The 25675-nt window shown below is 41.5% G+C and overlaps 1 protein-coding gene across 1 annotated transcript; it reads right to left on the minus strand.

The window, feature by feature from the left end:
• Positions 1 to 14643: 14643 nt before the first annotated feature.
• LOC145350550 (putative G-protein coupled receptor 139) lies at positions 14644 to 25004 on the minus strand. Its single transcript, XM_080199750.1, has 3 exons — positions 24936 to 25004; positions 22831 to 23490; positions 14644 to 14726 (listed from the first exon to the last, which is right to left on the minus strand). The coding sequence occupies exons 1-3, from the start codon at positions 25000 to 25002 to the stop codon at positions 14701 to 14703; spliced, it is 753 nt and encodes a 250-aa protein (XP_080055876.1). The 5' UTR covers positions 25003 to 25004; the 3' UTR covers positions 14644 to 14700.
• Positions 25005 to 25675: the final 671 nt, after the last annotated feature.

The raw sequence follows: 25675 nt of genomic DNA on the forward strand, positions 1-25675 counted from the left end.
ATGTCAGACTACTTACAGCCAGTGGTGACAATGATGAGACAGTGAAGGTGAGAGAGGTGGTGGTGAGATAGAGCTGTATGTTGTCCCCCTACGTACTGCATCTGGAAATGTGTCATTAGATAATATTGCCAAGAGGCAGCATGTCAAAGAGAAACAGGGGGGATCAGGAATTGATACTGGGAAATTCCAGAAGGAATAGTGCTGGAGTGAGAAAGGAAACCATTGCAGTTGATTCTCTCACTACAATTGGACAGATAAGAATGGAAGCAGGTGGGAAAAGATGTTCTCAGTTGAGTGATGGGGAAGAGGGGTTAGAGAAGGATTGTGGGGTCAACCTTATTAAAGGCTGCAGATTGGTCAAGAAGGATAAGGAGGGATTGATGACCACATTCATAGTCACGTGGGACATCATAGTTACATTGGGAGCAGTTGTGGGGAAATTTTAAAAGGTGACCAATTGTGTCTTAAACTAAGGCAACTCAAATCCCCTTCCACAGAAAGAGATGTTGTGATTCTATAACAGGGACAGAAACCTGATGAAGAGTCATCCAGAATCAAAATATTAATTGCATTCTCTCTCCACAGATGCTGACTGACCTCCTGAGATTTTCCAGCATTTCCTATTTTTCTTTCAGATTCCAGTATCCGCAGTGATTTGCTTTTATAAAAGGGAAATGTGTTGGATGTCTTGTCGCTTCCTCCTCCATCACTCCCTGTATACCTGGTAGTAAGGGCAGAGCCCTCATGTTAGTGAGGTTGTGAAAATACAGCAGATGAGGAGGAAACAGGATATGGACTCTGGAGAGTACTGCAGGAAAACCCCCACCCCCGTTCCCAGAGTTCATTCTCCACAGCAGAGACATTGTTTAAGCCCCCCTACTGTTTGCTCAGTGACATGCATGTGACGTTATTGTTACAACTCAAATTGGATACCCCAAGATGTTCTATATTTACTTTGAATTTGACTAGGATGAGGATGAGAGGTTTCACTTTATTTGTGATTCAACTGACCACGAGGAGCTTTTACCAAAAACAAAGTTTAATTAAGAATATTGTTGACGTGTATATTAAGACACTTAGCAAGAACTTCTAACAATTGCAAACAAGAAACACAACAACTACAATAACGTTTAACCCTTAAGGAATATCTCTGATGTGTTCTAACCAAAGCTAACATCCAATACATAAAACACTCCAAATAAGCACAATACATCAGAGGTTAATGCTCACTTGTTACTGGAATCCAACCTCCTTTGTTGAATGATGAAAATCCCTTGTGAAGAAAATCAGAAGAGTTTGTAGTCTAATCTGTTTCCTGAAATACAGCTTATTTAAGGTTGAATGGCAATAACTCAATTCTCAATAAGTAATTCAATACTTTATCCCAATTTTTAATAATGTCCTCATTATCCAATTTAATTTGAAGAATATCAAATGTAGTGTCATTTGGATTTAGATCTTTCCTCTGAGTTGTAACCACCAAAACTTCCTTCTTCTGCTCCCTTCCCCTATCAAAGTGCCTTTTCAGCATATTCACATGACTGAGTTTTCCTTCTAACTGGCATTCGTATCAAATAATTTGCCTCACTCAATTTCTTTTCAATCTAGAAAGGTCCATTAAACCTTGCTTTTAAAGGTTCACCTGCCACTGGTAACAGTACCAAAACTTTATCTCCACGAGCAAAACGGAATTTTTGATTTCTTATCCGCTTCCTGTTTCATCACACATTGTACAACTTTTAAATGGCCAATTCATCTGCTCGATTTCACTTTTCCCTAAATTTTGACACATTGTCCAGTAATGTAGTTTTAGAACACTCACTCACCAATTTCTGCTGAATCTATTTAACTGGTACCCTCACCACACGACCAAAAATCAATTCAAATGAACTGAATTAGGTTAACTCATTAGGTGCATCCCAAATTGCAAAGAGAATTCTATTGTCCCAATCCTTTGGATAATTTTGCAACAAACCTCAACATTGTCTTCAAAGTTTGATGCCGTCATTCCAATGCTCCCTGCAATTCTGGATAGTATACTGTTGATACAAATTATTTTACTCTGAAGCATCCATAATCTCCTTGCATAATTTTGATGTAAAATGCGATCCTTGGTTTGATTGTATTTCTGTGGGTAGACCATATATAGCAAAAAAATTAAGTAACTATTCTACAACACTTTTCGCTGTAATATTGTGTAATGGGATGGCTTCTGGAAACCTAGCAGACACATCCATTATGGTCAATAGATATTGATGCCCATTTTTTGTTCTAGGGAGTGGTCCAACTCCCAAGCACTTGTATTAGCCCTCATGTGCCACTCACCTTACCTCCTTCTTATACCCTACTGGCAGTATCATTTGATGAATGTTTGCCAATTATCATCTGCCTGAATATGTAGAGGTCTCCATTTCCTCATTAAGGCCTCATTTTTAAGGCAATAACACTCTGGTATGCACTCAGATCCCTCTTCTGTGTATGTATTCCGTTGCAACTGTTTTACTTCTATATTTTTCTATTGTAACCCTGTCATTTTTCCTCAACTAAAAAATATCCACCTCATCCTCCACCTGTTCTTGTTTCCTTCCAACCATCTGCCTAAAAATCGTTTCTGATAATTGAACTTCAAATGTCTTATTTTCACTCTGATTTCTCCTCCTGTCTTAACCTGTAAATTTGCGACCTTATTACTACACAATCAGGAAAAATTCCACAATATGTGTCCTTCATTTGATTTTTCACTGGATTTTAGAAAGAGCAGCGACAATTTGTGGAGGTTTGGGTATCTGTTGAGATTACTAGCAGGAAACAATAATCTGTCTCAATCATAGATACTATTTGTGGAGCTAAAGTTCTCAATTCATTTGCATGCCTTGTCCTTTGTATTTTGAATAAAAAAACCTCAATCTGTTGCAACACTCAGTTGAAAGAATCAGTGTCTGCAATTTCAATAGTTGTGACATTAACCTAAAGGTTGTCATTAAAGTATTAGTGATGTCTGAATGCTTCCTTTCATTATCCGAGTGGTGCGCCTGTGTGAGTTCACAGTTTGACAGATTTAAGTGTCTGTAAAGGTATTAGCTGTCTTTGCTCTGGGGCTATGAATGCAAATGTTTATTTTTGTAAGGGGTTCAGGACTTCAAGGGAACAGAATGCATTGATTTCTTAAATAATTATTTTCAAAATAATGAAATTTGTAATAAATATTTAGAAGTTTATTTTATTTCATCTCAGCATGGTTCCTGGGGTCTGCCTATGATGGATACAGCTTGTAGCCAAGGAGTATGGAAGGAAAAAAAAAGTGGATGTGTTGAAGTGGAAATTTTCCTGCTTCTTGACTGTGGTAGAAAGACTCAACAAAGTTCGTTCCAACAAAATAAGTTGTCTTTATTTACGAAAGACTGCGCGCAGTATTAGCAAAAACTTGAGTTCAGAGAGCCGTCGTTACGACTTGCTAATTCTTCCTTAAGTTTGCACTGACATAAAGAATCAGTTCAGTATTTATATATAATCATTATCAGTTTGCATGACCAGACCTTCTTCAGGAATTTGATCAAATAGTAGCATCACAAGTAATGTCATAAATCATGATACAGTTTGCTGACTTCCTAAAACTCTTTGTCTCATCAGTCATATGTTTATCTTGTCCTTTGATAGAACAGAAGAAGGTTGGTGACTCCTTCATCCCTGACCTTATCTTGTCTTAGTCATACAGCTTTATGTTATGCGGAGTCAGCCTTATCAGGTTTTGACCTTCTCTGGTCTTATTCATGTCTTAGGTTGTGCAGAGTCAGTTTTCCTTATTTTGTACCAAATACTTGACCAATTTTCCCATCTTGCCACTACTTGATTCATACAACTTCACAGGTGAATCTGTGGAACTCATTGCCACTCATTGGTGAACAGGTCATTGGGCATCTTAAAGACAAAGAGGGAAAAATTTTTGATCAATCAGGAGATCGAGGACTGTGGGGAAAAAGCAGGAGAATGGGGGTGATAATCATATCAGAAACAATTGAATGGCTGAGTGCTCTCAATGGGCTGAATGGCGCAATTCTGCTCCTAGATTTTGTGTTCTTATGGAGAATTGACAGATACTCTCTTCTATGCTCCAGCGCGACTATGCTGTCACTGATTGTGCAGATCCCCTCCTCTCCCACAAGATCCAGCACCAGCTCCTCAAAGAGGGTGTGGACCCAGATCTCAGTCACACTACCCCATGTCTTTGCCCTCTCCCAGTGGTAATGGGTGTTCTTCTCCTGTGGAGACAGAAAGATAGAAGGAGCCATGTGAATTCTGATGACATGAGTCCTGGAGGGTATCAGGGTGGCCTCAAATGGCAAGGGTTCTGAGAATCTTGTGGGGAGGGTGTAGGGATGGGAGGAGTTGGAGGTATGTGCTAAAGGTGTCAGGGGCTGGAAGTATGCAGGATACTGGGGGTGAGGGAATCTGATTGTCATTTTGGGGAAAGATGCTTGGTAAGGTTTAACACTCACCCTTGCTGCCCAGATTAGGTCATTCAGTTTCTTGTGACACTGCTGCCCAGTTCACCTGGCCAGTGCCTTGGCACTCATTCATGCTGCCACCATCTCCCAGGCTGTATTACTGTCACTTCCTATGCAGCAGTGTCCTGCTAGGGAGGATGGGTGGGGCGGTGGGAGAGAGGGTTTCTCATCTAACATCCATTGCCTCCAACAACCTGGCCATTGGAGAAACAGGGGCCTATCCTGCTCGAGGCCATTTCTTCCTGCACTGCCTGCTTGTCCGTCCATCCTTGGGGTTTTTATGGAGCTCCCATTTGTTTAGACAGATCAGCTGCAGGAGTTTGGGTAAGTCACATGCCGTTTAGAGCATTCCAGCGAGTTTAATGCCTCGTTGTCATGGAAGGGAAGCAAAATCCACATTTGCAGATGTGTTGATGCGGGGGTGGGGCTGCATGGAGGAAATGTGCCTCTGTTATGAGGGGGCCATGTGCAAGGACATTCCAAGGGTTAAATGGTTCAGTGATGTTGGGAGGGGTCCCTTCTGTCTGTGGGAGGAGGGGGGGCATTGCTGCCCGACGTCTGTGTGGGGACGTGGTGATGTATCTGCCCCGGGAGGAGATTGGGGGGTCTGACAGGAGAGCTGTTGTTTTTTAGCATGTGTGCAGTTTGTATCTCTGCTCTGAGCTGCAGGCTGGCTGGCAAATTAAGCCCCACCCACTGCTTCTGGCAGCTAGAAATGGTCCAGTCCATATTTTCAACCTGCCTAGGGTATTTTCTTGATATTGACAAAGAATCAAATTTCAGACTCGTCACCAATTTTCTTTTTGAAATTCAGAACCATGTTAAGAATTGTGGTTTCAAACAAAAAGAAACTGATGGAGAGTCAAATTTTATGAGAAAGATTCTAAGTGACCATCAAGCATGAAGATGGGAGAGTTGCCAATCTGTTTTTTGGGTGAGTTGTCGCACCCAATCTTGTGCACAAAGTGCATGGAAAAATGGTCTAGACCCTTGCTAGCAGGCAGTGCGCTGGAATGAATTCAGTAACTAGCAGAGGGGGCTGTTACACATGCGCAGACATCTGATTCTGCACATGTGCAATAGCAGCAGCAGAGGTCTGACAGAGAGAGCTATCAGACCTGAACAAATTTCCCTATATCCCCTCCACAAATGTGGGGTCCATTGTGATCGACTCCACCTGAAGTGCAACCCCCACTGTCCTTCCTCTGTTGCCCATATCGCCCACAATTGCAATGCAGAGCAGCCCTCCTTCCTGCTGATCCAATCACAGGCAGAGAGCACAGTGTCCCTCTCCCTCCCCGATTGGACCAGCAGATAGACTCGTTCCCCTATATGCCCCATCCCCTTGGTACTGCCTGGTGGTCATTACCAAAATGACATGACGACAGTAGTTGGTTTGCACTGCCCAATGGCACACCCCCTTACTCTCAGCCTCCCCAGGGTGTCTCAGTGGCCTCTGGTTCTATTGACAAAACCAACATGACTTTTCCATTCAATACGTGCTTGTGTTTTCCTGCCATAAGTGCAAGCAAGCCCAGACTATTTAGCACTGCGCTTGCTAATGCCCCTTAAATTAGATTTGCAATAACTTTAAATAATTTATTCAGCCTCTTGCCCGATTCCGGCAACAGACTGACTTCACCGAAAATCCAGCTTCCGCTAACTGAGATGCAAAAAATTGACTGTGATCCTGAGTTCTCGCCTCTCACGTGATTTTACCAGTTTGCTCCACCCATCAATAGCAGTGGTCAGAAAGGTAACACCGGAAAAGGAAATGGTTGTTAAAACTGTAGCAATGGTACAGATGAATCGTGCTCCCCGAACCACCATCCCACCATGATCCCCACCCCCCGCGACCTCCCCCCCCACCCCCCCCCCCCCCCCCCAGCCCCCCCACCTCCCCACCACATCAATGAGAAAGGGGAATAACATTAAAGAGAGCTCAGAGAATCCTTTGGATTCTGCTGAAGGAAATCAGGTCATTAGTTCTGGATATCTTTTTCAAAAAGGGTAAAAAATCAAGAATCAAATTAAAATTTTGAGAGTTACTGGAGCAGATCAATTATTGATGATGGCTGATGATACAATTTGTATTCTAAAAGTTTCTATGATGAAGAAAGTAAGAATAAGGAATATTCATTGAGGGATGAACCTGTTTCATTGTGTGAAGTTACTTTCAGACGTAACTTAGTAAATGGAATTGCTACAGTGGAGATTATTCCTAAATCACCTACTGGAGGGATAGACTTCATTCTTGGTAATGACTTGGCTTGTGGGGACAGTAATGTGATGACAACTGTGTTGGAATAGACAGTTGATCATGTTACCTTTAATGGACTTTTGAAAACTACTGCGGATAAAATTAAGACACCTATTGCACATAACAAACAATTGAAGGAAGAACTGATCAATGTAGAAAAACAACTTTTACAAAGGAAAGAGGAGTTTGCTAATGAGAAATGAGAAATGGTGAGAGTCAATCATGGAAAGTGGGACACTTGACTAACAAATTGAAATGTCTAATAAAATTGAAAAAACAAAGTTAGTAAAGTTGCATCTTCAGTTAAAACTTGATGAATTTCAAGCATCGGAATGACTTATGAACTATTGTGGAAAATGCCTTGAACAGGAACATGGATTGCCGATAAATCAGAATAATGGGTTGAATAACAGAATTAAAAAGCAAAACTAACAAACTGTTAGATGTTCATCAGAAGAAGAGTAATGAGATTCTTCAACTTCAAAGCAAATTGGATAAGATGAAGGGTAAGATGTGTGGTATGGAGAGTCACAATTCTTAAGTTGTTCCTGTGAATAAAAACTCTTTGTTGAATAGGATCCAGTTGAGCAAAGAACTGATCCAAGTAATATCACTGATGTATCAAAGTTAGAAATGGACAAGAAGAAAACCTGCAAAATTGGGAATTACCAATTGTTAAGATGAAAGACTAAAATTGCAAAACATTCATTAGAAGTGAATTTAGAAGGGTTTCTGAATAATACTACATAGTTCACAGAAAGTGAAAGACAGATTTATAAAAATAATTTTTACCGCTTTGTCATGATATATTAATTCCAGCAAAAAGTACATTCATATATAACAAGGTGGATGTTAGTGTCTGGAATAAATTTAATCAAAAATCCATTTGGATTATGCTATGTATTTTAAGCAGTTTTGTTTCTTCCAGTTTTACGAGTCTCTCTTATGCAATGCTGATCTTTAGGAACCTCTTGGTGAAATGAATTCTGATTTATGTTGGGAAAAATGCAACTTGGCTAGTTCAAATGCTTTAGGAAAGTGTTATTCTGAAGATGACATTTGCAAGTGTCCTGTAAGCTGATGTGAATGCAGTATCTGATAGGGATTGCAGAATCCAGTGCAGAGTGAAAATCTGGAGTCCAGTTCCACCACCGCTGGTACATTGCACTTTTAGCTTGGCTTCTTCCCAAGTTCTTCTGAGGCTTTGATGTAGGAGTAGAAGAATCAGTGTAATGTAAAATGTACAATTTTATGTCCAACCTCTCCCCTCCCCACTCCCTCCCTTCCTCCTCCTTACTGTCCTCCCCTCCTCTCCCCTCCTTATCTATCTTCATATCCCTCCCTTCCTCACCCTTTTGTTTAGCAAAAACAAAACTGTTATGTTAATGTATAAAAATATATTATTGATCATTGTAAAAAGAAAAAAATATATATTGTAAGAAATCTGAAAAGATGAGGCAATTAAACAAAATGTCACAGAGCGGTTGCTAAGTAAAACCTTTAGTTAAATGTTAACATGGTTCTAATGTTTTGTATTTCTAACATTATGTTTGTTAATAAATGTGTTCCATTAAAATTCTACTAATGCTTTATTGAAACATTAAAACAAAAAAAATACAAATTTTTGCAAATGTTTCATTGCAATATCAAAACAAAAGTTTAAATATCTGGTAAATATTAATGAAGTAAGCAAGACAGAAGAATACTAATGATAAACGCATTTAGATTTTTCACGGCCTAAAATGTGAATGCACCTTTGCTCAGCCTCATGCAGGTTTCCAAATCATTGTCCGTGAAGTTCTGACCTCTCATCTTCCCAACTAAATTTCCAGTTTCCCCATTCTAAATTAAAATATCTGAAACCTTCTCAGCATGCCGCATGTAAAGTTATATAATAACATAATGCTGATTTAAATTGAAGTTTCACAGATTTTAAACAAATAACAAAGCCTATGTCCATTTATACATATTAAATAAAAACTCGTATCACAAAATAAAATTAAATTTGCACTCTAAATGAACCAATAACAACATGATTAACTAATCAAAGAAATAGCAAAATAAAAATGATCAAAAATCTTCAACATCCCTTTTGTAATAGCAGGGAATCCTTCTGCTCTGTTTCCAAAAGAAAACTATTATTTCCAAGTAAGATCTCAAACGGAGTTCCCAAGTTAGCCCCATCATAAGAGAATGTGAATAGACTCCACCTGCGTTGCACTGGGGCCTACAGAGGTTATATCGCTGAAGACAGAAGGCTGCTGCTCCTACAGGGAGTTAGTTGGCAATTTTTGAACACAGGTAAGTCAGCAAAAAAAAATTATATTTGGCAATCCATGGCTTTCTGTCGCTAATCAGAAGTTACGAGTCATTGTTTAATTGAATTCAGAATTTACCGCATGTGAATTTGGAAATTTGGTTTGTGAGTGGAATTCTCCCTACAAAGAGTGAAAAGGACAATATGACTGTAGATTTAAATAAAGCCTTCCTTTCTGTGTAAAAGAAGGAAAAAAGCAGAAGAAAATAAAACCCATGACTTGAGTTATGACAATGCTATCATGTGCAGTTTATGATATTGTTGTTACATTGGGGATTTTGTTTCAATTAAATCTTTGTAGTTGTGCGATACAACTGTAATTTGTGAAATAAGAGAAGTCTACGTGTATAATGCAACAAGTTATGTTGTAAGATATTTGTGATGATTAGTTTGTGTGAAGTGTATGTAACACTAGTGTAAATAAATCTTCATGGTTATGAAGCAAGCAAGGCAGAAGAATACTAATGATACACACATTTAGATTTTCCATGGATCAAAATGTGAACTCTACACATGACAATTACAGGAATCCTTTCATGGGGAAAGATAGTGGGCGGTATTGTAGAAGCTTTTTTTCAGAGGCTAAGCATTAAGCTGGTTTTCACTTAATTTAAGGCTCAGCTAACCCAAAGAGTCATGGAGACAGTATTCTGGTTAAATTCTTTCTTAATTATCCAGGCCTGGTCCGTTACGCTGGAGGTTGATTTGGGGCAGTTCCAAATCACTCTGAAATTACATTTCTCAGTATTACACTTATACAACTTTCTAAAGTCATTTGCCCACCCCTCATCTCACCCCATCCTGTTATGAGCCAATCATTATTGGTATGGATTATTTAGCAAGACCAATAACATTTACTTCTGACAGCATGGAAATGTGTAATTTTGTGCACTTTAAGAGTCTTTCTCAGAGACTTACGATGTGCAGTAGACAATCTCATCTGGTATAATCTAAGACCTATTCATTTGCCTGAATGAGAATTCCAGGACGGCCTGGAATCCATACTGATCAGAGTTCCATTCTTCTTTTGCTCAGTAGCTGTACTGTTCCAAGGAATATGGTTCTTTTTACTCAGCTATATCCTACCATGACTTGGGGAAATGTGCAGTTGTCAAAGGTGTACAGAATATTCAAAAATGCATATTCAATTCTCTGACAGTGGTTATATGTGTGTCTAAGCAAAATAGTATCTTTGTAACTCAAGGTACTTTGTACTTTTCAATACTATATTCACTCTGATCGTTAGTTTTTTTTTAGATCCATGTTATTCTAAACTCCCTCCTACAGTTGTGTACATGGATCTTCAGAAAGCTTGAGTAAGATGCTACGCAGGATCCAATAGGAGAAAATGAAGCAGCATGAAGTCAGGGGGAGGGAAGCAAACTGCTTAGATGGGAAGAAAAAATGGGAGTTAAGAGCAGTGGAGACCCAGGGGGTCTCACTCATGTTAACTGTGTGCAACAACGATCAAGGTATAGGGCTAAATGGAGTGATGGAGAAATTTGCAGATCGTTTTAAAATAGGAATCACAGTAATGAATTCTGAGGATCAAAACAATGTGGCTGAGATAAATGAGCCAATGCGTAACAATGGAATTTAATGTCAGTAAGTGTAAGGTTTTACATTTCACTGAAAAAAAAATGTTTTGAATGGGGGAAAAGCTGAATGATATCAAAAAGCTGAAGGTTTGGGGATTCCGGCTTCCAACATTAAAAACAGCACCTCAAGTTGATAAAGAATCAATGAGATACTGACTTTTATGGCAGTAAGCATAGAATATTAATTTCAAGATGTAATGGTGAAAGTCGATAAAATCTCTGTAACCTACAGTTGAAGAAATATTTGTGGATTTTGATTTCCCATTATAGGAAGATGTTGCTGCAATCGAGATGACACAACACATATTCTCCAAGATATTTCCTGGCATTGTAAAGTGTTGACATAGACATAAGATAAACTAGAAGAGATTTGGAGAAAAGCTGGAGGTAAATTTATACACAAAGGGAAGTGCATATTTGAAATTAATGCTTATATTTAGACACTGTTCCAAATAGGGGTCAATTCATTGGGTTCTTGGCATGTTTTCAATGGTGGGACAGCTCTGCATCCAGTGAGGAGCCATCAGTTAATTGAAGGTGACAAGCATGTGACAGTCCAAGGGGGACATCACAACCAGAGGCCAAGGATCCCACAAATGAGGACACGGGCAGGGAAGGTCCTGCATTTTAAAAGTATTTTTATGGACATTTCCTGGCCCAGTTCCTGAGGTTTCTTCCTGGATGAGCAGTGAGAATCTCTCCCAATGGAGTGACAGAGCGACAACATCAGGAGCCTGGCTTAGAACAGTGAAAACCACTCGTGACCAATTAGAGCCCGATACCCAGCCTGTTTATCAATTGTTCAGAAGTAGAATCTTTATCATCCTTGTCAATCATTTTTGCATCCTCCTTGTGCTTCCATATCCTTATTATAATGAGGTGACCAGAACCATACACAGAGTTCCCAGTGTGGTCTGACTGTGCTTTGTACAGATTTAACTGCAATTCTTTCATTTTCAGTTCCAATCCTCAAGAATTAAAAGCTAATGTTTGATTTGCTCCTGTTACAGTCTTAATACCTTGGTCACCGAAAATCTAAGATCTCTTTGTTTTTCTGCCTCATTTAGATTGTTATTTTCTATCTTTTATCTGATCTTATGATTTATTGCCTCACACTTATCAATGTGAAAATTAATTTGAAATGCTTCCTTTGTAAGTTTACTAATGTTTTCTTCCTCATTTGTTGCAGTCCCTCCTCAGTATTGACAGTGTTCCTCAATATTGTGTCATCTACAAATGTGGAAGTTATGTTGTTGGTTTCATTCACATTTCACTGTCCCCTCAGTTTGTTAGTCATTGTGAATATTGTTCATGTTGTTAATATGAATTGGGAACAACAATGTTCCAGCACTGGGCCTTGTGGGAGCCTCTTTCCACTTCCTGCCAATTTGAATGGCTGTATTTACCCCATCTCCCAGTTCCCTGTCTTGCAGTCAGCTCTCTGTCCATTCCACATTGCCGGAGGAATATACCATTCAGAGCATTGAGCAATACGTTCGGTTGGTGACTGGCAGAATGGAGATAAAGAGATATGGGAACAGAAGAAACACATGGGATGATGACTATTGATCATTGAATGAACTGGATGGGCAACCTGTTTCAGAGGCCAGAATTCTCCCATCCCACTTACCACTGAAACTTTGGTGGTGGCTTGTGGAGAATGTGAAATGCCATTGATGGTTGGGTGGGAATTTCCGGCTTTTAGACAAGCACGGCCAGAGAATTCTGCCCAGTGTGTTTGCTCACATTCCATTTTCTGAATCTATTACAAGTGAGATGGTTCGAAGTCCGCTTCCCAATGCCGATACAGTTTGTTCTCCTGAGGTTGATGATTCAGCAATTGTCTCCATGTTCCTGCTTTCCAGAAGTTTTCAATTTGTTGACATTCTAAATTCCTCACAAAGATTTCACTTTTCCTGAAAAGGCAGTTTTCAATTGATTTTCAGTGTCAGTTCTCAACAATTGTAATCACCATCTCTATGCAGCTTCTTCAATTTTTCTGCTTCTCACTGAACCAGTTGCTTCCATTCCTTTCTGACTCACAGTATTTATTCTGTGGAGTTTGTGAGAGGTGACATCTGAATATTTGCCTTTTACTTGTCAGAATGTCTTAATTATATCCAGTTAATTTGGTGCTATGGTAGCACAGTGCTCAGCAATAGTGCCTCATAGCGGCAGTGAACCAGTTTTGGTTTCAGCCTTGGATCGCTGTCTGGGTAAGGTTTGCGCATTTTCCCCGTGTCTGCATGAGTTTATTTCCCCCACATGTCTGGATAATCCGGTGTTCTCTCATAGACCAAAGATGTGCAGGTTACACGGAGTAGCCATGCCAAATTGCTTCTTATTTTCCTGAAATGTGTAGTTTAGGGGGAATAGCAGGGTAAGTATGTTGGCTTACAGGGATAGGGCAGGAGGGTGGGATTGTGTAAAACCGCCTTTCAGAGAGTTGATGCCAAATCAATGGGCTGAATGGCCTCCTTCTGCAGTGCAGGAATATATGATTCTATGAAACTTTCTGCCTGAAACTAACTAATATTCATTTCACTATCCTCAAATCAAATCATTTGTCAGAACCTGAAGAATTCACTTTTAAACATCCACCTGATTATAATGTGCAGATATGAGGAAGATTCTGATTCTCATTTTCAAAGTCCTTTGGATATGTTTATTCAACAGACGTTGAGCTGGACAGAAACAATAACTTTGCTATCCAGTCTGGATATAAACTTTCCAGCTTTCTTCCCATCATTTCATGAAATTCTGGATGACAGTGAAGGGATATTTCACAGCATTCATCACCTTATCTCTGAACTTCTCTGTGTGACTACGTAAATAGATGTGTTGGTGCAGGAACTGAATAACTAAAGCATTGATCCCATCATATCTATTGCAAGTCCATCAGCTGTCCAATAATTATACATCCCATTAATCCGCTGAATCTTTAGAAATTGTTGCCCATAATAGGAAAAAGCTGCCTTATATGGTGAACAGCAAAATGATGGATATTTTTCATTTCTTGATCATTCTTCTGCTCACCGCTTCGCTGTCCCCTCAGTTTCCTGCGGACTACACTGACCAGCAGGATGTGCCTGACGGTGAGACCATTGAGCAGCAGAATCAGCAAGAAGGGGAGCACTGGAGTTAAAATGCAGTCCATCCAGTCAAAGACATTCCACACAGGATAAAGGTAGTACTTGTGTGATACCATACAGTCATAGGGGTCAAGCTTAAAAAAAAACAGGATTTTGGTGAATAAACATAGTAAACTCATCATTGTGATAACGATGGCTGCTGTTTTCTCAGTGCAGTATTTCATCCTCAGTTTCTGGAAGCGAATGACCACCATTCGGTCAAAGGTGAAGGCGACTGTGAGCCAGATGGAGTTGCTAACAACTGCAGTAGCAATGAATTCTCTGATGCCATAGACATGATCAGTGAAAAGGAATACAGCGTTAAGTTTGAAGAGATTAATTCTCTCCATTATGACCTGAATAATGACAACCAGCAGATCTGCTATAGCCATCGCCACCAGGTACCAAATGACACCTTTGGAAAGTCCACATCTCCCTCGAGATAGAGTCACAATCACAACTAAGTTAGCTGTAAATTTAAAACAGATTGTGAAACAAAGGTATCCATGAGAAGGAGCAAAGATATGAAGAGAAAGTAGACAAAATGTTCAAAGTTAGTTTTACAACTCACATTAAAAAGCCTGTTACCCAATAGGCCAGCCGATAAGTTTCTCAATGAACAAGGAGAATGTCATTATTGCAGAAATATAGTAACTGAGATCAGGTTAAACACATCGACGGGGTATGTCCGGGCATAGTAGACGAGATAGAGATGTCACACTAGTGATTACATTTCAAAGGAATTTTATCGTATACAAAGAGCTTTAGGATGAACTAAAATTGTGAACAATGTTCTATAAATTCACGTTCTTTCTCATCCAAAGTTCATTGGCAAGAGATAGTGAACAATTCAAAGATATTGGGAGGACATCTTTCCACTTGTCCAGTTTCAGGAAACTGCATATAGGTGTATTTCTAGAGAGGGAGATAGAGAGAGAGCAATCAAAAATATAATATACCCTCACTGAAACCTGGACAAAGTCAAACAGATCCTGAACATCAATAAACACGTGCTTAGTTAGGATTCAATGCTTGAAATAAAACATTGCCTGGAAACATGTTTGAAAATAGTAATTTCAAACATATGATTGTGTGACATACCCAACACCAACATGTTTCACTATCAGAGCAGTCAAACTATCAATGGTTATAATAACTCACATAGAACTCCAACCTCTGCAAAGACATGGTAGAAAATGGGTGCAACATCATTGTGTAGAAATAATAGATTCACCTGAACCATATTCTGTGATGAACTCTGTTGCCCTTTAGTCTGCATTGACTCTCTGAGCTCACTCACTCAGTGAAACTCTTTATTAATACAGATGAGTGACACCCATTGAGACCACAGGGCTTACATAGATCATAGAACCCTACAGTGCAGAAAGAGGCCCTTCGGCCCATTGAGTCTGCACCAAACACAATCCCACCCAAGCCCTACCCCCTTATCCTTACATATTATACCCACTAATCTCTGTAATCTATGCATCCCTGGATACTAAGGGGCAATTTCTTAGCATGGCCAACCAACCTAACCCGCACATCTTTGGACTGTGGAAGGAAACCGGAGTACCCAGAGGAAACCCACGCAGACATGAGGAGAATGTGCAAACTCCACACAGACAGTTACCCGAGCCGGGAATCGAATCCAGGACCCTGGAGCTATGAAGCAGCAGTGCCAACCACTGTGCTACCGTGCCACCCTACTGTGCTTACGTAAACATTGTTATTAATTCAAGTAATTGGAGCTATTGAAGGAAGCATAAAGGAGAACATGCTCCTGTCTACATCACGGGGACTAAGTAGGAAGGGTTGAGAGCTTCAAGATTTTCAGTATCTAGATCACCAGCAATCTGTCCTGGTCCCCCGCTGTCCCCCCATGCCAACACTATTCTTAAGAAAGCCCACCACCTACTTTTTCAGAAGACTAAGGAAACTTGGCATGTCAGCTACGACTCTCACCAACTTTTACAGATGCACCTTAGAAAACATTATTTCTGGTTGTATCACAGCTTGGTATGGCTTCTGCGCTGCCCAAGACCACAAGGAACTACACAAGGTTGTGAATGTAGCCCAATCCATCATACAAACGAGCCTCCTATCCATTGACCCTGTCTACACTTCCCGCTGCCTTGTCAAAGCAGCCAGCATAATTTAAGACCCCATGCACTCCGGACATTCTCTCTTTCACATTCTTCCTTCGGGAAGATGATATAAAAGTCTGAAGTCATGTGCCAACTGATTCAAGAACAGCTTCTTCCCTGCTGCTGTCAGACTTTTGAATGGACTTACCTTGCATTAAGTTAATCTTTCTCTATACCCTAACTATGACTGTAACACTACATTCTGCACTCTCTCGTTTTCTTCTCTATGAACGGTATGTTTTATCTGTACGGCACGCAAGAAACAATACTTTTCACTGTATGTTAATACACGTGACAATAATAAATCAAATCAAATAAACAGAATAGACTCAATTGTATTATTTACACAGGTTAATCAGCAACACAAGCACTGGAATAGAAACATCAAGGGCTGGATAGTGGCACAGTTGGGGCGGCACAGTGACACAGTTGTTAGCATTGCTGCCTCACAGTACCAGGGAACCGAGTTTGATTCCTGGCTTGGTTCACTGTATATGCCAAGACTGCACCTTCTCCCCGTGTCCGCATGGTTTTCCTTCGTGTGATCCAGTTTTCTCCCACAGTCCAAATAAGTACGGGTTAGGTGGATTGGCCATGCTAAATTGCCCTTGACTGCCAGGGGCATTAGGGGGCTAAATCTATGGGGTTGTGGGGATAGGACTTGGGTTGGATTGTTGTCGGTGCAGGCTCAATGGGCTAAATGGCCTCTTTCTGCACTGTAGGGATCGTATGAACATGCCACTGGCTACAAAAAAGAGACCAATCAACTTCTCATATCTTTTCTGGCTATTGAAAGAATGATCCACTCACATCCATTTCCATCTCCTTATCCCATTTCTTTTTCCCCTTTGGAAACTGTATAGTGTGTGTGTGTTTGTGTGTTTGTGTGTGTGTGCGTGTATGTGTGTTTATCGAATCTCCTGGATCCCAACTAGTGCAGACTAAATTAAATAAAATTTACGTGTGGGAATTTACCACAACATCATGCACAGCGATCAGTGTGGTGAGCCAGGAAAATAGTGTGTGAAGCTAAAAATCTGATTCACACCTGGTGTCAAACAGTTTGTTATCTTCCCAGCCCCTTGTTCATGGAGCAAACCACATTGCACCCAGCAATGGCACAAAGCTTATTAGCTTGAAATTGACTGGATGTCAATATCTTTTGCTAGTTCGTCATACAATTGCTTCCCCCCTCCCAAAGTGCCTCCCACCCCTCTGGGGTGATATTGTGGCACTGCCAATCAGCACTGCTCTTTAAAAGTGTGGCTCGGGCACAGCAGTAGTGAAAGAGAGCGAGGAGGTGAGAATGACTGAGTACTAACCCCTGGGCAGCAGCGGGGGTCTCAGCAGCTGCCATGGTGCAGGCAGGGGTGGGGGTTTGCCTGGGTGCAGGGGTTTGGGGGGGCTTGTACCCTATCTGGGGGTCCTCAGGTTGTAGTTTGCTGCTGGTTTGGGGCTTGTGTTGCGCACGTACCCCCTCGTCTCCGAGTGACCCCAAGCGCTTGCATATGTGGTCAACTCCCAACCCAATGAATGTTGCACTACTGCTGGACAGGCACTGTGAACAATTCAGCCTTTGGTATCTGACCTCTTAACTGTTGTATTGCACAGATACACCTGAGGGCTCCAATGTTTCTCACTGATTGTGAACACTGTGCTGTTCAACCATTCCACTTTGTTGCTCAGGAATTATTTGAACTTTCAACTCTATGAAAATAGTAGAAATATAGAATATAATGATTCACCATGCATGAAATAATTATATTACCTCATATCATTTACCCAGGCAGGAGAAAGTCTTCTATTCATACATAATGGAAAAGGTCTTGTGCAGTTCATCTAATGCAAATAATGCAACATTCCCAAATATCAATCTTCTGTTACCCCATCCACGTGGTTCAATGTGCAGAATGTGTTGGTAAGAGTTAAGACAGTCATTTGTACATGTTTATAAATAACCAATGGAATATTCTCATGTCAATATTGCACAATGCTGTTAAAGTACATTTTTTTCTCTCTGGTCTTGTTAATCGTCATGCCAAGATCACCTATAGATGGGACACAAACTAAAATTACATTATATCATTGCTGCTGTTTAATGCTATTGACCCATGCTGCATTTATTGGATGATATTTCTAATCAAATGCAAACAATGGGTCTTATCTTTTAAAGGACCTTTCTGTCATTGTTTGATGAGTTTGTTGGTGAATCTGAAAAGAGGGAAGATTTCATGTAAGTTTGAGGGGGAGGGGTTATATATGGTGTAGGGGTGGAATAAAGGGCCTGGAACTGGAGAAGTTCTGGGGCTCATGATGTCTTGCCCTGGTGCAGGAAACCAGCACCAGGATTGCCAAGGTTGCAACTGTCATGTCAATGTTGTCAATTTGAGTTTGGACAAACAGCAAACTAACTGAAAATACAAAACTCCGTGTGAACACGGTTTGTGTTCTCAGCAGCCTCCTTTACATTAGTGAGGCTTGGACGACTTATAAAAGGCAACAAAAATGGCTGAACAACTTTCACCTGCTCTGCCTCAGACAATATTGGTCACCTCCTGGTATGTGTGACAATGCCAAACCTTGAAGAAATATCTTTTAGACATAATTCTTCTGCTGGATCTGGAAATTTAGTTATTATTGGTGCTGTTTTGTCTGTGACTGAGATCATGCATTGTTACTGCAGCAGCATAATTGATCTTAATTGCTACAATAGTCACCGATGTCAGCAACACAAAGATGTCTGCAATGGAGACATTTAAATTGACACGGGTTGGAGTGGAGATAGGGGCAGTCCTGGTTGCTGAGGAGACAATCAGTTAGGAAGGGTGTGGAAAAAGCAGAGGAGAAAATAAATGACTGGACGACAGCAAAAAGAGCCCATCAGAATGAAAAAAAAATCAGTCACCCTCGGGCCAATGCCAGTAATCTGTGTGAACTGTTGCTCACCAATTGGCCTCTACACCCATTATAATGTACAGAGCAGGAGTGGCAAACACTCTGGACACAGCCCATCGTTTCCTGAGATGGGCAGTCACATCATCATCTTCAATTTCTTTCTCCACATGTCTGTATCTAAATCCTGCTTTCAAACTGACCACGGAATCTGTATCCAGGACAATATTTCACATTCCCACTGGTCCTGTTGCTGCTGTTGGGATTGGAGAGCTGCCAGACATCCCATTGCATTGTGGAAATTGCCTGAGGTAACCAGAAAGCAGGATCCCCATTTTAATGGCCAACTGCTTCCTTAATCTGTCCTGACAAATCAAGTCACCAACAGCGCAATCTCTGTCTGCTCTTGTGTTGCACATTGGGATTGTCCCATTGCACCTGTTACTGTCTCTCTTCAATCTTCCCACTAAAATCTATTCACTCACAATTTGCTGCAATTAGAAATCTTTTTAAAATCCATCTTCACCTCTTCAACTGCACTGCTCTCTTCCATCTCGCCCCTACCTCATTGAAAAGCTCAATCAAGTTTCCTGGACTCGGTTTCTGCTTTATTTCTTCATGTTTATCCAAGCTCCTGTTCATTTTCTCCAGGATTATTCATTCTAACCATTTCCAAAACATCGAGTTGCAAATGTCTGGTCTCCCTTTGCCAGCTACATCAATCTCTATTTTCTCAATATGGCTGCAACATTTCATTTTTTTGGGGCATTTACTGGCCAGACCAGCATTTATTGCCTACCCCTAGTTGGCCTTGAGAAAGTAGTGCTGAGCTACAGTTTTGAAATGTTCCAGATGGCTGTCACACTCACCAGTACCCAATGCTGAATATCAATGAGAGATTGCCCCATTCTCAGTGGATTCCTACCCCTCATATCCATCTCTATTCTTAAGGGTCAGCATTGGGTACTGGTGAGTGTGACAGCATCTGGAGGAGCATAGTACTGAGCTTGATACCCTGAGACAGAGGAATGCAAGAATAGCAATGTGTGGCATCTACAAGATGCAATAGGCTCCTTAGACAGCACCTTCCAATCACAACACTTAGCAGGACAAGGGCAGAAGATACCTGGCACCATCAACCCCTGGAAATATATTGCTGTGCCTCCACTGTCATTGGGACAGAATCCTGGAACTCACACCCTAAGAGCACTGTGGGAGTACATACACCATGTGGACTGCAACAATTCAAAACTGTAGCTCAGCACTACTTTCTCAAGGCCAACTAGGGATAGGTAATAAATGCTGGTCTGGCCAGTAAATGCCCCAAAAAATGAAATGTTGCAGCCATATTGAGAAAATAGAGATTGATGTAGCTGGCAAAGGGAGACCAGACATTTGCAACTCGATGTTTTGGAAATGGTTAGAATGAATAATCCTGGAGAAAATGAACAGGAGCTTGGATAAACATGAAGAAATAAAGCAGAAACCGAGTCCAGGAAACTCGATTGAGCTTTTCAATGAGGTAGGGGCGAGATGGAAGAGAGCAGAGCTATCCTGGCCCTTAACTGGCTGTGGGCTGAGCAGATCCTGGAAACTGTGGCCTGGGAATATTCAGTCACCCATCGGTCCTGATTGAACCCAGATGCCTCTCAACACCAGAGTCCTCAGCGTGATTCCAATTTATTGGAGGTAGTTCCTGTCAACTCTGTCCTTCTGGAAAAATGAAGATTCTGAGGTTATCACATGGCACAGGGATTGCAGACTGCAGGGTGAAGCGCTCTTACATTTCCATTAGCATAATCTCCAATGTCATGAACCTGGACATTGAGTTGTGACACTCACCCTCTCCAGTCACTCACTCACTTACTCACTCACTCACTTACTTATTCACTCAGCCCTGAGTCCTCCCCAGTCTACTGCAATAGACCCTTCCCAGTCTTGCTTGATGTCTGTTGTGGTCCACTGTAAAAAGGTCCTTGCCAGGCCCACGGGAGACCTGCATAGCCCCACCTGGAGACTCTTGAGCTCTGCTCACCTTCCTCTCCACACGCACACCCCCCCGCAACCCCACTACAACTTGGATTAACTTATAATAAGGGCAGCCTGATGCCTCCATGGTCCAGCTGGGCCACATCCTATCATCTCCCTACTCCACACGGGCCTATTTTAGTTGCTTTGAGCTCCCCAATGCTGCACCCCAACAAACTTACATGGAAATTGATTGCATTTGGTTTGTCCAATCACAGGTTGCATTCTCCTTGCATTGTCTGCTGATTGGCTCACCAGAGAATCAACAGCCAAAAGCATGGAAAAACCAGCCTCTGATTGGATGATTGGGCTCCCAGCATTTTTCAAAATTATGTCAATACTTGTGTTCACTGACCCGTATCATCTTGTGGTCGAGCACTGAATACAAAACTCTCAACTTGTTTTCAGACTCCTCCATAGCCTGCCACTCTAAACAGCACCAATCTAACAACCCTCCAAGAGCTCTGCATTCGCCTAATTCTGACTATTTATCCATCCTTCACTCCACATTTGTGGACAGTGCTTTCCACTGTTGGGATGCTATGTTCTGGGGTTCATCCTTTTAACCTTTTCATCTCGCTCTCTCCTCCTTTACACTGCGAATTAAAGTTTAACTCTTAAAGTGATCTCACTGAATCTTTCCTTCTATGGGGTCAGTTGTTGTTGAATTATCCTGCTGGGAAGAGCTTTGGGTATAGAGTTAATAGTGAGAGACTGCTCCCTAGACTGGGTACGAACACGAGAGGTCATCATTTAAGGGTGAGGGGGGACAGGTATAATTTGGAGGTGAGAAGAAGGTTCTTTACGCAGAGAGTTGTGGGGGTCTGGAACGCGCTACCGAGTAGGGTGGTGGAGGCAGGAACGTTGGACTCGTTTAAGATGCAGTTAGATAGGCACATGAGTGAAACGAGAATGGAGGGATATGGTAGGGGCTATTAAATAGGGTTAAACCTCGGGAGACACCGGAAGGGCAGGCTGTAAGATTAATATTTTTGTCTTTATTCCACAGGTGGAGGTCCACCTCGTGTCAAGCGAGGGGCATGCACACGGCGGGTCGTGCGTGGGCTGCTCTTGGAAGTCCAGGAGTGGCCTAGTACTTCATGTCGGTGTGTGTGCTTGATCCTGGACCGGTAGACGGGCGCCGCAACAGCTCGGTGACTAGCACTGCTGGCTGTGCAGACACATGGATTTGGGCCTGTGTCTGTGGGAGTTTGCGCATTCTCCCTGTGGTTGCGTGGGTTTCCTCCGGGCGCTCCGGTTTCCTCCCACACCCCAAAGATGTGCTCTTAGGCTAATCGGTTTTTACCAAATTGACACTATTTCTTCCCTGAATCTGACTGAGTAGGGTTCCATTCGTAGACATGCAGGGTAGAATAGGTGTAGGGTGATGCGGCGGCGCGGGCTCGTTGGGCCGAAGGGCCTGTTTCCCGTGCTGGGTTGTTCTTTGTTCTTTGTTCTTTATATTGCTGCATGAATGGTGTGACAGAAAATAGTGAATTATTGTAGCATTGTTTTCATGAGGATGTTTGATATTTTATTGCCATTTCAACAATGTAGTTAAATTATCAGTGCAATAAATGTACAATGAATAATTTCTACAAACAATTAAATATTAACTTAGCCTAATAAATAAAGTAAGATAAAGTGCCTGAGAAAACATTTTGCTTTTTGAACCACATAGGATACCTAATGCTGGGAGCGATTTGGCTCTTACTGATGATTGATTGATCTGGTGATCCAAGTGATTGGACATTTCAAGATATAATGCAAATCCTCTCTGAACTTCCTCTGGGTGGCAGCATAAATAACAGTGTTTGTGCAGCAGCTCAAGAGTTGCAGCATGAAGCCAATTTCCCGGGCGCATAGCGAAATGTAGGAAAGAACGAAATTGTCAACAGCAATCCGTACATATATTGAATTCACCATGAAGAGCATCCATAGCAAAATAAAATTACCTGATATGACAAACAGCAAAATAATGGAATTCTTTCGGCTCTCCAATTCCAAATCTTTCTGACCTCCCACACCATTCGGGCCCCGGATTCTCTGACGGGCTCTGTTGGCCACCAAGATGTTTCTGACAGTCAAAGAGTTCAGTAACAGAATCAGAAAGAATGGGACCCCTGGGGTGAGTACATGATGGAGAGACTGAATGGTTGACCAGAATGGTGTGTAGAAAGCCCGGTTTGTTATGTAGCAAAACCATGAGTAAGGGAGAAGGGTGTATCCATCACCAAGGATGAAGTACCAGAAAATGTTCTTCAAGCAGCAGATGGCTGTCACCGCAGTGATAATCACAGCTGCCTTTTTCTTGGTGCAATATTTGGCTTTCAGCTTTGAACAGCAGATGGCCACGTATCGGTCGATGGTGAAAGCCACAGTGAACCAGACGGAGCAATCAGTGACACCATAGAGCAACACAGCGTGGATATTACACACTTTCAGCTTGGTCACAAAGTGAAACTGAGTAGAGAAAACAATGGGGAGCCGCCGCATGATCAGATCCACGATGATGATCAGCAGGTCTGTCACAGACATCGCTATCAAGTAGTGGTTGACACAACTGGACAGACCACATTTTCCCCGGGATAAGATCACAAGCGTTATCACATTCACTGCATCCAGACAAGAAAAGAACCAATTAGGAACCAGGCTCGGAATATTCTGAAGGAATTGCTGTGTACAAATGGTAACTTTAACCAATTATTTAATGGTAATCGGGTTTTAACAGGAAAGAGAGGAGATAATAAAATCAACAGTATAAAAGGAGGCCATTCAGTCCTTTGTGTATTTGTGAGCTCTCAGAAAGATCCATCCAATTAGTCCGACTCTCCTGCTATTTCCTTTTTGCTCTGCAAATGTTTCCCTTCAATATTTATTCAATTTACAAATGAAAGTTAATTTGGAATCTGCTTCCACCTCCCTTTGAGGTTTTGCATTCTAGCTGAGAATAACTCACAACAGACAAAAAAAGTATCTTCCTCTTTTTCCTTGTGAATAAACTTAAATCTGCATCTTCCTCCAACCCTGCCAACTGTTGAAAAGTGCTAACAGGGCAAAGCTATCAACGCATCTCCAACTTTCAACACCTCTATGTTCCAAAGAGAACAATCCCAGTTTCTCCAGTGTCTCTACATCACTGAAGTTCCTCATCCCTTGTCCCAGTCCAGTAAATCTCCTATTGCTGGCACTTAGAGGGTGACTTATTTTACCTTTACCTAAAAAAAACAAACAAATGGCCTTGGGAAAGGTATAGGGGAATTGATCAGAATGATAGATATCCCAGGTTATCGAAGAACAGGCAATAAATCCTGCCTTTGCATTTGATGAATAAAATTAACTCAGCTGCCCACTAGATGTCACTGCCTCACACAAGCAATCCAGACACTGAGAGAGATAGTGGAATGTCAGTTTATTTCTGGATAGAGACCACAGCAAGACATTGCAATCTGAAGAAATTAGAAAAGGAAAAACACTAATCCCAAACATTGGAAAACATAAAGCAGGAACTGAGAGCCGGCAGGTCATAAAAGGACTAAGGATATTGAAAAGAGAAGCGAAAGATATTGACATTGTCTCCCAGAGAAAGGCTGAAACAAAATGAGGTCAATAGAGAGAAAATGTTGAGTTGATTGAAATCAGGATTGGATTTAGCTGCAGATACATTGAAGCAAACAGCATGAATTTCCCAACATACAACATACCTTAAAATTCACAAGAAATTGTTAAAATATTAAGAATGTCTGACCCAAGACCACCCTCCCTGCAACCCCATGCATTTACTCTGGACAATCCACCCAATCAATACATCTCTGGACTGTTAAAGGCAAACAGAGCATCCAGAGGAAAGCCATGCAGACATGGGGAGAAGGTGCAATCTCCACACTGTTACTCAAGGCTGGAATTGAACCGGGGTCCGTGGCGCTGTGAGGCAGTAGTGCTAACCACTGTGTCACCGTACTGCCCAGATGTCATTGGAATATTGAGAGCACTGACGATGGGATATGACTGAACAAGAAAAGCAGTGTTAGTTATAGAATGGATGATTGTGAAAACTTACCAGGAAGACCAATAAAAGCAAGAATTGGATAGTAATATTTTTGTATATCAAAAAGTGTCCAAAGCATAGTTGCGCCTGTCTGTGAGATAAAACACAACTCCTGGTTTCTGTCCAAGTTCCACAGATGCTTTGCAGTGATACGTTTAACGGAATCTCCTATATGTAGCAGAGGAAAGCGTTCAAGTGAAAGATTGATTCAGGAGTAAATTGCATTACTTACAGTCATTGAATAAACAAGTTCACTTAACCCCTTCCCAGACAAGTACTTTTTCCAGAGCCAAGTCAAGTCCCTGTGTTAAAGCAAAATACTGCACATGTGGGAAATCTGGAGAAAATTTTAGATACACTCACCTGCACTGGAAATGTTGGCCATGATTTCCTTGAACGTACTGTCCTCACTGCTGCCCTGCAGGGAACTAACATTGTGCAGACATGCACGATCCCAACTTGTGATCATTCCCTCTCATGAATGGGAGCCTTGAATATTGCACAACCAGCTGCACCCCACCGCTCCCCCCCCCAACCGCTGGACACAGCAGCTAATCGATTAGGGGCTCTGACTATGGTACCCTCCGTGGATGCAGTAGCCTATTGAATGACATCGAATCAGCACTCTGATAAACCAGAGCTGTATATAAGCTGCAGGAATGGACATACAGCCAGTCACGCCACAAAGATGGCTGTTTGTAAACTGTCTCCCAGGTTTTCAGAGGCAGACCAGGAGCACCTGCTAGATGCCG

Source organism: Carcharhinus amblyrhynchos, chromosome 12 (genome assembly GCF_965287045.1).
Source record: "Carcharhinus amblyrhynchos chromosome 12, sCarAmb.v2.hapA, whole genome shotgun sequence".
Classification (NCBI taxonomy): Eukaryota; Metazoa; Chordata; class Chondrichthyes; order Carcharhiniformes; family Carcharhinidae; genus Carcharhinus; species Carcharhinus amblyrhynchos.